Source organism: Emys orbicularis, chromosome 1, assembly GCF_028017835.1.
Source record: "Emys orbicularis isolate rEmyOrb1 chromosome 1, rEmyOrb1.hap1, whole genome shotgun sequence".
Classification (NCBI taxonomy): domain Eukaryota; kingdom Metazoa; phylum Chordata; order Testudines; family Emydidae; genus Emys; species Emys orbicularis.
Window position 1 is genome coordinate 202,843,702 of NC_088683.1, and position 11,609 is coordinate 202,855,310.

The following is an 11,609-nucleotide window of genomic DNA, read 5'->3' on the forward strand; positions in this document are numbered from 1 at the left end:
CATTTCAGCTTGACTCAGTACCAAACAAATGGCACTGGACAAGTAGAAAAATCTTCTTGCCGTCAGCTGGGCTGCGCTTTGGCCACTGTGTAATAAAGGAAATTTACTGAATGTGAAACTGCTATTTTGGAGCATTCTATGGAACTACTCACAAGCTTGAAGTTAAGCAAGTTTGTAAGTTAAGCATGTTTGTAAGTGCATCGCTGAATTGGGGCTTAAATATCAGAGGTTTGCTAAACAAACTCATCACATAGCATGAAATTCACCTTGTCCACTGGCAGCACAAGATCTACGCACCACTTAAATCCCATCAAAATAGCATGTAAGTGGAACATAAGTGATGCACAGACTTTGTGCTCACCTTGTGCAGTTGGGTGAATTTCATCCCTCGTGCATAATCTTTCTTCATGAGGAGGGAGAAAGTACAGAGCGGGGTTGATCTGTAGAGTGAGTTGGAAAATTGTATTTACATTTTTCACAGCATAATTTTCTGATTTTTTTACATGCAAAACTGGAAACCAATTTTTTTCTCAGATTTTCATGAAAACCATGGAAAACTTGGAAAGAAACAAAAATCTTCCACAAAATTTTTCATTTAGTAACAAGATTGTTTTTCCTTCAAACATCTTTTGAATGACAAATTTCAACCAGCTCTATTGATCAGCTTCTTCCATATTTTGAAAGGGTGGAATTGCCTAGATGCTACTTGATTGTTAACATTTCTAGCTAGTGCTAGATGAATTCTTGTTTTAATCATGCAGGTTACTACAAATGCTACCAGCAGATTCTAAATTTTGATCATTGTAAGAATATGTGATGCAGCCTCAAAGTATAAACCACTTTTTAAACTAGCCTCATTGGTGAGAACAATGCAGCGATGCTGATTTACACCAGGTGAGGATCTGGCTCCTACTGTTCTTGATCTTAGAGATTACTGCAACCTGATATTCAAGGTTGAAAGCTTTGCAGCACAATTGTCCAATTTCATGGAACAAGGAGTGTATGAAATGCAGTGCTACCACATCATGGTAGATGCTATGCAGAAAGAGATTTTTTTGTTCTACATGCAAAATTATTTTGCACCGATGGGCCATGAGCTACTTCCATTTGTACCAGGTGAAGATCTGGCTCTATACCTGTAAAATTAACAGACCATCTTTTCTCCCATTTCTCTATGAAGACTTCACCTGAGGAATCTGATTAATAGGTTGCTCCGCAGCAAGCTGGTTCTCAAACACACAGCACGATTTATAACTTCCCACAATTTTTGCATGAAAATTTGCCTCATCCAGCTTATGCCAAATATCTGTTTCAATGTACACATTGTATGGGTCGTTTGAGTGCTCAAGCTTTTTGGAGCGGATGTTGCTAAGCATTGTTCCAAATGTGAAAAAGCCAAAGAAACCAAGCAACAAGAGCACATAGATGATTTCCAGATTGTCACTGGGTTTTCCAGTCTGAGAAGATGCAGAGTTATTTGTCCGGTCTACATATTCTTGTAATAATTTGGAGAGGAGTGAATTCAGTGCTGTATCATTAGACAGCGTTGCCATCTTCTTCCGTCACTCTTTCCTTTCTGATGTGGTGATTTCTAGAAAAACATAAAAGCCAGGTACACTTTTAAAACCCAATGTGGCAATAATTCTGTACAACTGATAAATATCCTGTCTGCCTTCCTTTCTGAGAGAAGAAAACTATTTCATGGGAGCAGGGCCGGCTCTAGGTTTTTTGCTGCCCCAAGCAAAAAAAATTTTGGCTGCCCCCTCCTCCTGCCGCCCCAGCCCTGGGTCACTGGTAACTCGCTCCCAAGGCGGGTCATTCAGCAGGAATTTTGGATGTGCACAGAACACAGACAGGATTGGTTCCCATATGGTTACAGAACTGCAGTAAAGTGGAACAATTTTCAGCTTGTGTGATTGAAGGCTATCTGGATGCATATTATAAGACTGTCCTACATAAATGAGGAAAAGTTGAGGTGCCTTTATTATTCTTTTGTTCCATTCTTTGTTTCTATGGGGAATTTGCCAATGCAATATCACTGTCTTCCTTTTAAACAAATACAACTAAAACTTAAAAATAATAATAATAATAATAATAAAAAGCAATGGCTGTTGAAAATAGCAATTCCAGTCCTAATAACCACTGGGAAGCATTTCTTGCTCAATTTATTCTACTTTTTCCTACAGCAAGTTACAGTGGATCAGTATATTTGATTTGGGAGAAATGAAGTAACAGCTGCCCAAATTGAGCTTGAGCACTCCTGAATTTTGAGGGTGTTCAAATCTGGAAGGCAGGTGCTGGATTCCCTTTCTGAATATTAGCTAAATCGGGAAAAGAAAAGTCAATTTCTGCTTCCATGGCTCAGAAGTGTAAATCCTCCTACGTGCTTGGTACTGTATCTAAAGCTGCCCAGTCTAGTAGAGCCTCCCCTCCCTTACTTTTCATTTTAAATTCTAGTGGGATCCACGTACCTGCCTTGCTAGGCTTCAGATAGAGAGGTGCACTGTCCATTTAGTCCACCCAATTCTTTCTTTGGGGGAGAGCCCAGGGCTGGGGCGGCAGGAGGTGCAGGTGGGGGCCAGAGCTGGGGCAGTAGGGAGTGCAGGTGCGGGGGGGGGGGGGGAGAAGAGCCCAGGGCTGGGGTGGCAGGAGATGCGGGTGGGGGGGAGAGCCCAGGGCTGGAGTGGCAGGAGGTGTGGGGGGGGGCAGGAAGAGCCCAGGGCTGGGGCGGCAGGGGATGCGGGTGGGGGGAGAACCCAGGGCTGGGGCAGCAGGGGGTGTGGGAGGGGGAGAGTCCAGGGCTGGGGCAACACAGGGGTGCGGGGGGAGCCCAGGGCTGAGGTGGGGGGCGGCCAAAAACCTAGAGCTGGCTCTGTTCCTACCATTCACAGCAAGCTGCAGCATGAGGTTTCAGTTCTACACTCCTTCCCCCTCCCTTTCCTGTTAATTGCGGCCGAGGGAATGCTGGGAAATGTAGTTCTTTCCCTGCTCCAGGGCTGGCTCTATAGGCAGGGAGCTAACCAAGGAACTACAGCTCCCAGGGCTCCCTGTTGGTTCTCAGCTCTCATGCTGGATTCTTGCGCCCCTGCAAATTTGCTGCCCCAAGCACCTGCTTGCTTTGCTGGTGCCTAGAGCCGGCCCTGCATGGGAGAATGCTGAACTTGGAAACAAAATATTTCGGACCATATCATCAGTTGGTGTAGATTGGCATAAATCTATTACATTTAGTGAAGATGTATTTAATTTCAATTTCCATCAGCTGAGGACCTGTCCCTTAATGTGTCAATTTATAGTAATGTTTACTACGTAAGTACAAACATCCTAAATACATTACTACTGCTCTCTCTGTCTGTTTCCCCACAGTGCTGCAGTAAAACAGAGGTTGGGGGAGACTAGGGAGTGGAAAAGCCAGGAGGCAGCTGTGAAAACAGCAGGTGACAGAAGAAAGAGGCAGCAGCCTCCAGTGCAGGAGCTCCTAGGGGCTGGTGATGAAAAGTGCTTCCCTTTGCCCACCTTACCTCCAGTAAAACCAAAAACAACCACCCTCCTGTAACTGATTCACAGAGCCCTTCTCAAAGAAATCCACCATGCAATTGTGAGTTTTGCTGGATAGTTAAGCTGACCTCTGGTGACATCCTTGCAAATCAGGAATACTGCCATATAGAGTGCAATCAAATCACTTTGGCACAAGGAATCAAAGATTTTTGGTAATCAATACTATTTTGATTGAGAGTTTTACACAAGAAGCTTAATGATCATTTCCCCCTTTAGAGTCTCAATACCAGACATCCTGTCCAGTAAATCCTTTCAGTGGATAAGAACAATGTATCAGGATTGCAATATGCAAGTCTCCCTAACCAGACAATATAACTGACACGTCACTTTAATCTTAGTACAAGGCATGATTTAGCTTTTGTAATAAATTAAAACAAACATTCCTTATTGTATTATGCCCTTAGACTTTTTGAATAGCAGGTATTGTAGTTCAAGGTGACTTCACTGATGGTAATCTTTTAATAATATAGGAGCTGTCAGTTCTTTATACAATTTTAATTATATGAAAACAGAGTGGTCCATTTACACAGGCTCTTCTGATTTAAATGGGATTTTTTTAGCCATGTACTGTATTTTATTCATTTACAGTAAGAGTAAAATTTGCTCCTGGGCCAGCACAAGGTTTATGCAGGTCTTACACGCTACTTGAGCCTTATTTTGAGGGCTTAAGTAGGACTTGAGTGGAGCATAGATCTTGTGCTGGCCTTCTGCACGGGAGTGATTTTCACTCCAAACACTCAGTTTAGGAGTAATGGCACTCAAATATGTGCTATTTTGTGAGGCCGGGTTAAATTTTCTGTTTCTAGATAGTGTGGCCGGGTTAAATTGTCTGTTTCTAGATAGTGTATGGGCATATTTTTTGTGTGAAAGTTTTTTTTTTTGTGGTGAAAACTGCAGATTCAGTGACACCAAAACCTTTGTAAAAAGTGACAAAGAGTCCTGTGGCACCTTATAGACTAAAAGACGTATTGGAGCATAAGCTTTCATGGGTGAATACCCATTGCGTCTGACGAAGTGGATATTCACCCACGAAAGCTTATGCTTCAATACGTCTGTTAGTCTATAAGGTGCCACAGGACTCTTTGCTGCTTTTACAGAACCAGACTAACATGGCTACCCCACTGATACCAAAACCTTTGCAAATTCATGTCAATTTTGTCAAATTCTTTTGCCTGAAAAGAAAACCCAATTTTTTATTTTTTAATCCAAAAAAACAAGAACAAAAGTTATGATTTTTTAATTTGAAATTACTTCTACCCTCCGCCCCCGCATTTTCCTTTAACTTAAAAAGGAAACAATCCAAAACAAAAAATGGTCAAAATTGAAATGAAACATTTGAAACCCAATGAAAACAGGTTGTTTGACTCAAAATGATTTTTTCAACTTTTTGATTCACCAAAAATTTCAAAACATTTCTTTTCAAATTGACCAAAAACATTTTTTTAATTGCCAGCAAACAGAAAAATCTATTATTTATCCATCTCTCTCTCTGACATCTGCAAACAGAGATGCTATGATGCACTGGAAATGAAAAAAAGAAATTGATCCTATGATTCTTTCTCCTTTATAAAAACTGCATTTATTTACCTGAAATATAATGCTATGAAAGTTAATGAAATGAAACTCTAATACAAGAACAGTATGTTTGTTTCAGCATTGGAATTGTGTGAACCTTTTGCTATGAAACCGCAAACTATGCAACATTTCCCCTGGGTTTGGGTTCCTAGCAAACTTAACACTCAGCTTAAGTTTATAAACATTTTGGAGAAAGCAGGAACTCCTGCGCCTCACATTTTCTAGGAAAGATTAATGGTTTCAATCAAACCACATGAAATTTGATGATTTCAAACTGAAATCAGACAAAAATTGGCCGTTTGGGTTGCTTGGTGGTTCAGGTCAATCCTGAAACTTTAAAGTATGGCTCAGTCGAGATGTGAACTGAAACAAAACACTTACCATCAAATTTCACATAGCAACAGTATCCTTCTATAGCACTAATTCTCAAACTTTTGTACTGGTGACCCCTTTCACATAGGAAGCCTCTGAGCGTGACCCCCCCTTATAAATTAAAAACACTTTTTTATATATTTAACACCATTATAAATGCTGGAGGCAAAGCGGGGTTTGGGTTGGAGACCGACAGCTCGCGACCCCCCCATGTAATAATCTCACGATCCCCTGTGGGGTTCCAACCCATAGTTTGAGAACCCCTGTTCTACAGCATAGGAACCCTCTGATTACCTTTCACAACACATAGAAGCTGAGTTTAACATTTGTTTGACGAGGGTCCAAATTATCTGCCCACAAGATGGAAAAATCTGCCTTACAAAATAATACCCAGATCCAAATTATTGCTTTAGACAAAGAATTCTGACAGGTCAAATTTACTTACAGAAAATTACGTCTTGGTAACTTGAGCTCAGCAGGCTAAAATACATTCACATTTCACAGCTGTTGACAGATCCTTGAAAAGCAAAAAAGAAAAGAAAAAAGGAAATTGAAGCCTTTTTCTGAGAGAATTTTTTCTACAAACTGGGTGGGAAGTGTGTCAACATTCTGAATACTGTAAAATGGAAAGTGCCACCCAACCAAAGTAATTTCAAAACAAAACAAGAAATAATTTCTTTGAATCTCCCAGCTGACTATTCATTCTGGAGAGCTATTTAACTATTTGCTAACGTAAAATATTAACAAACATGAGCAACCTTTAAGGACTGATCCATTAACTTAAATGGGTTGTAGCCCTCAGCTAACTATACTCCTACACATGACAATGCTTCCAAGATAACTGAACTTTCATAGTAAATACAGTGATGAATTTGTAGAACGTGTGTGTGAATTTTAAAAAACTGCAAATGGAGGAGTGTGTGAACTACTGCACATAACATTTGGACATTGTGTACACTTACTCCTTCTCCACTGATCTACAATGGATGGGCAGGATGGGCTGTTCAAAGATAGCTGTGCAAGTATAACTGTCAAAGATAAATCCTGTGGACTACTTACATTCTGGATGGGCAAGAGATAAATGAGGACTTTAGGAAACCCTTTAAATCATTTATTATTGGCTCTAAAGTGCCAGCGGGATTTTGGATTCAGATAGAAATAGGGTGACCAGACAGCAAGTGTGAAAAATTGGGACGGGGGTGGGGGGGTAATAGGAGCCTATATAAGAAAAAGCCCCAAATATCAGGACTGTCCCTATAAAATCGGGACATCTGGTCACCCTAGATAGAAAGACCCTTAAGAAGGGTCAGAAGGTGATATTACATTGAGACATAAGAATACAAGGCCTAGTTCACCACTGCATTACTCCTGTTTAGCACTTGTGTGACTCCACTGAAACCAGTCAAGTTGCATCAGTGTAAAACTGGAGTATTGCTGTGGTGAATTAGGCTTACAGTTTCAATTCCTTGGTGGTCCTCACACAAGGATCAACCCTTGTATTTGGCAATAACTCTAGTGACTACAATAGAGTTGCACAAAGGATGAAATTGAACTTCTATTCTTTCATGCTCTGTTTATTCCCCATATGGGAGTCTTGTCCTCTTTTCCTCCAAATCCTGGCCTTACTGTGTAAGGAGATGAGGGATTCCCTCTGAACCCTCTCTTTGAGTCAAGAGCTAAATTTCATTCCCTCAGTTGCTGCTTGATGTAGGTACAAAAATATCCCTAGCTGCCACTTTGTTGACTTGATTTCCTCATGTGTGCAATCGAGTACATCTCTAGTGTCTTTCAAACATTCCAGCCTCACTCCAATTTGCTGTAAACACAACTAATTTAGCACCCAAGCACCTGCTAGCTGTCATTCTGACAAGAAGTGTCATAGAGCAGGCCTGCAGGAAGCTCATACAGCACTTCTGTCAGTGGGAAAAGCAGGAGAGTTTACGGGCAGCGGTCCATCAGTTTCAATGTGTTTTAAAATATTTATTTGTAAATGTAGCACTATTTAAAACAGAAGGAGCCAGAGCCTCAGCTGCTATAAATCAGCGTAGCTCCATCTGACTTACATCGGCTGAGGGTTTGGCCCAATGTTTCCTTTCTCTATTTGTCTGCAGATATTGTTTGGGATGATTTAAATTGAGGGCTTTTCTACACTAGGATTTTTTACACCAATGTAGCTGCACGAGTGCAAACCCCTAGCGTAAGTGTGCTGCACTGGTGCAAACTGTGACTTGCACTGGTACAAAACACCCTTGTAGACAAGGCCTTAGACAGTCTTTGTCCCCTTGCCCTTATTCAAATGTACACTGAACTGTAGTCACACTGCTCAGTCCTCCATATTACCCTCCAACAATCACTTTATGTGCATGTGCTACCCAATTATCACCCAATTAATTCTCTCTGGCCTAGACAAGAGCCCTGTCATCTGTGAAGCAAGAATGGGAGGGGATGGGAGAGGTGCATTAGTGGCAGAGAAAATTCTCCAGAAAACTAAAATTGCTAAATAAGCATCCAATGGCCACTTTGTTCTTGATTTGTATCTTCATCCTATGGGGGCCTATTGCCAAAGAGAAATTAGCCTGAGGTGGCACCTGACAGATGTATGTGAAGGAAGATATCAGAGGGGGTTCTCTGCCAGCAGATGCCTTTCAAATTAGTGCTTAAACAGTTCATGTAGCAATCCAGAAAGTTGGTAAATAAAGCTTTCAACCCACCAGGATCCCTTTGTTTAAAAATAGATTGCTTTTCAGTGGAGTGATCAGAACAATGTCCTGTAGCAGTGCAATAGCAGAATGTGGGTGTTAGATGAACCAGATAAAAAGCCATTACCCACAAACACAGGAAGCTCAGCACACTTTTCAACTTGATGGAGATACAGGTGAATTGTCTCTGTGTGTTTCAGGTTTTCCACATGCATGACATGAGACTGCTGAGAGCTGGTTTGAAGACTGCCCATGAACACACCTGGTTCCAGGTCTTTCAAATGAAAGTTCAAGTACTACAGTACCATAATACATCTTCTCTGATTTCTATCAGTCAGTTCATTACCAAATAGAAGCATTTGTGACTATGGAGTGGCTGTGCTAAGAAATGAAAGACAGTCAAACACTAATTCATCCCTAAAAGCATAGATACATCTATGTGAGATACATACAAGTACAATGTATACAACACAACTTGAAGGGTTAATTTCAACATATCAGTATTCTTTTGCAGTGTATATTCTAAATATTTCATTTAGGTTGGTTATTTTGACAGGTTCATGCTTGATCAGAAAGCATGCATTCCAAGGAACAAATGTTGAAAAATTCTGTTTGGCCCCAGCTCACTTTTACAGTTGTCATTCAGTAAGAGTGATCTTATTATAATGTTCAAAAAAGGACCTGATCTTCCACCTGTGATGTCCAGGGGAATATTGACACTGGCCACAAAGTGGGCAGGATCGGGCCCAACATTTTTTTTAGGATGTCTGTGCTTTTTCATGCGTGCTGAGGTTAGAAAGTGACAGATTTTCATAGTGCCGGGGTTCTCAAACTGGGGGTCGGGAGCCTTCAGGGGGTCGCGAGGTAATTACATGGGGGGGTCACGAGCTGTCAGCCTCCACCCCAAACCTGGCTTTGCCTCCAACATTTATAATGGTGTTAAATATATAAAAAAGTGTTTTTAATTTATAAAGGGGGTCACACTCAGAGGCTTCCTGTGTGAAAGGGGTCACCAGTACAAACGTTTGAGAATCACTGTCATAGTGTGTGTAACGTAGAGACAGATAACTGTTAAATGCCAGATCCTCCCCTGGGCGTAAATTGGTGTGACTCCCTTCAAGTCAATGGAGCTAGGATGATTTACACCAGTTGGGGATCTGACCCTAATATCTTTCCTGCCATATGACCATCCGCCATAGCAGCCTATCATTGAAATCTCTACAGAAGTATTTGTCTTCTGAAAATACAGCACCGTAGTAATCTTTTCATGGAGTGATTAGGGGCTGAAAGCCTGTGTGCCAATCCAACACATAAATGTTACCACTGCTCTTTGCCCATAATCACTCCCATACAATGTCTTGCAACAGTACTGTCCTCACCCGTTATACATAATTGTAACCAATTACTTCAGAGTGAAAGTGGTTCTCTTCCCTGGCTGTTTACTCAGAGAGATTGCTAGGGTGAGCAGTTTTCTGGAGATTGGAGTGTTCCACAACTGAGCCCCCATTTTTTTCATATGGCTTTTAAAAATGTATGCAACAATCTGGCATCCAGAATGCCAGGGTCCCACCAGAGACAGAACAGAAACAGGTAAAATTTACTACTGCACTGAATAAATGTTGGGCATAGTTAGGTATGTGTTTCGATATCATGGTGATGGGCACAAGAGAAACACCTAAGATAGACAGGGCACAGCTACACAGCAGGGTTCTTTCAGCAGTGTGCGGTGTACACACACATTTAGCCCCCAGCAGAGGTATAAACAGCAGTGTAGATGGTAAAACACGGATTAAGCCAGTAGAGTAAAGACATCCTGAAGGGTGTGAGTGTGTAGTTGGGGTACAGGTGCAGGAAAAGGCTCTGGGTGTGGGGGAGGGGGACCACAGGGAAAGGCTGCCAGCTCCCCACTGCTGGATCCTGCAGGGAAAGACTCCAGCAGGGGGGGAAGGCTCTGGCAGGGGGACAGGCAGCAGGAAAAAGGCTGAGCCTTTCCTTGCTGCCTGCCTCCCCCTGCCAGAGCCTTTCCTAGCTGCAGTGAAAGGCTCTGACAGTGGGGAGCAGCTGATGCCTTTTCCCAACTGCCTCCCTCTGCCAGAGCCTGTCACTGACTCGTGTAGCTGCGCACTATGGTGTGCCTTTCGTAAACTACTTAGCTACCTGTAAACTACACACCACCAGAAGAGGTGTATAGTGTAGACGTAGCTTTAGGTAGGTTTATGCTTCCACTCCTGTACACCGACTCAGACGGTTTTCTTCAACTATTGTAATGTAATAAACTTCCGAGTGTGAACAGATTATATTGTCATCATTCCTCTTCCTGTGTCTCACTGTTCACCCAGTCCTCAGCCATCATTCATAATTCCACTTTAGACAGCCACACAGATACAGCGGGGCTGGGCTGGTTGACTTGTTCCTTTACAAAATGTTATGTTTATATGATTACAAGATAGAAATTCAACCCTCACTTCACACATACGATATGACAGCCTAAAATCATGTGCACAGTGTTTGTCCCTCCAGATCTAGCTACGATAGGCTGATGCGTAACACATGGACTGTAAAGGGCCAGGCCAATGCCTGGCACCATACAAATAAACAATAACAACATCAAGTTAAAGACCTTCTCCCTTTTTATTCATCTCCACGAATTCCTTTGAGGGAGGCTTATGTGACCTGTGGCTCCTATGAGCATTATTATTTCCCCCACTCTCACTCCAGCCCCTTTGCACTGAACTTTATTTTGCAGTACCAACCTGTCTTAGCAAAATACAGTCAAGACTCAGGCTTCCAGCTACTGCCGAGAAAAAGAGAAGCAGAAACAAGTGAGCTCTGGAGACATCTAGGGCCAAATTTGTCTCCAGCTTCACTGGGGTCAGAGCAGGGGAAAATTTGCTCCTAGTTCCTATGGGGGCCCTGCAAAAAAAAAGTCCTGAGCAGGCCCAGCTGCCCAGCTACTTGCTTTCCCCTTGATCTGTACAAAGGCTGAGAGGCAAAAAGGAAAACATGCAAACTCACCAGGCTGTGCAGCTGGAAGAGGGCGGGAGGCTGTGATCTGGGTGCTGTAAGCCAGATCCTCTCACTGTGAGCATGAGTGGGAGGCAACCTGAAGTCTGGGTGTTGGGAACCAGCCTCAGATTATGTGCGTATGTGGGCGGGAACCTGCGATATGGGCACCGGGAGCCAACCTCAGACTGTGAGCACAGGGGACAGGGAGGCTGGGGGCAGCTCTATTCAAGAGCTGGGGGCCGGCTGGGCACGGAGGTCAGGTGGCCCAGAGACACAGCATCCCAGAGGACAGCAGATCCTCAGCAAGTGAGTTGCCTCCTCTCACAAAATAAGAAAGGGGAGTGTGACTTGCACCTGGTACAGCGCCCTGCACCTGGCCCTAAGGAGACTCAGCTCTTGGCT

General features: G+C 42.7%; 1 protein-coding gene across 1 annotated transcript; it reads right to left on the minus strand.

Annotated features, from left to right (window-relative positions):
- Positions 1-1,172: 1,172 nt before the first annotated feature.
- Positions 1,173-1,553, minus strand: KCNE1 (potassium voltage-gated channel subfamily E regulatory subunit 1). The gene has a single exon (XM_065423628.1). It carries the CDS (start codon positions 1,551-1,553, stop codon positions 1,173-1,175), a length of 381 nt encoding a protein of 126 aa, XP_065279700.1.
- Between the last annotated feature and the right edge of the window lie 10,056 nt (positions 1,554-11,609).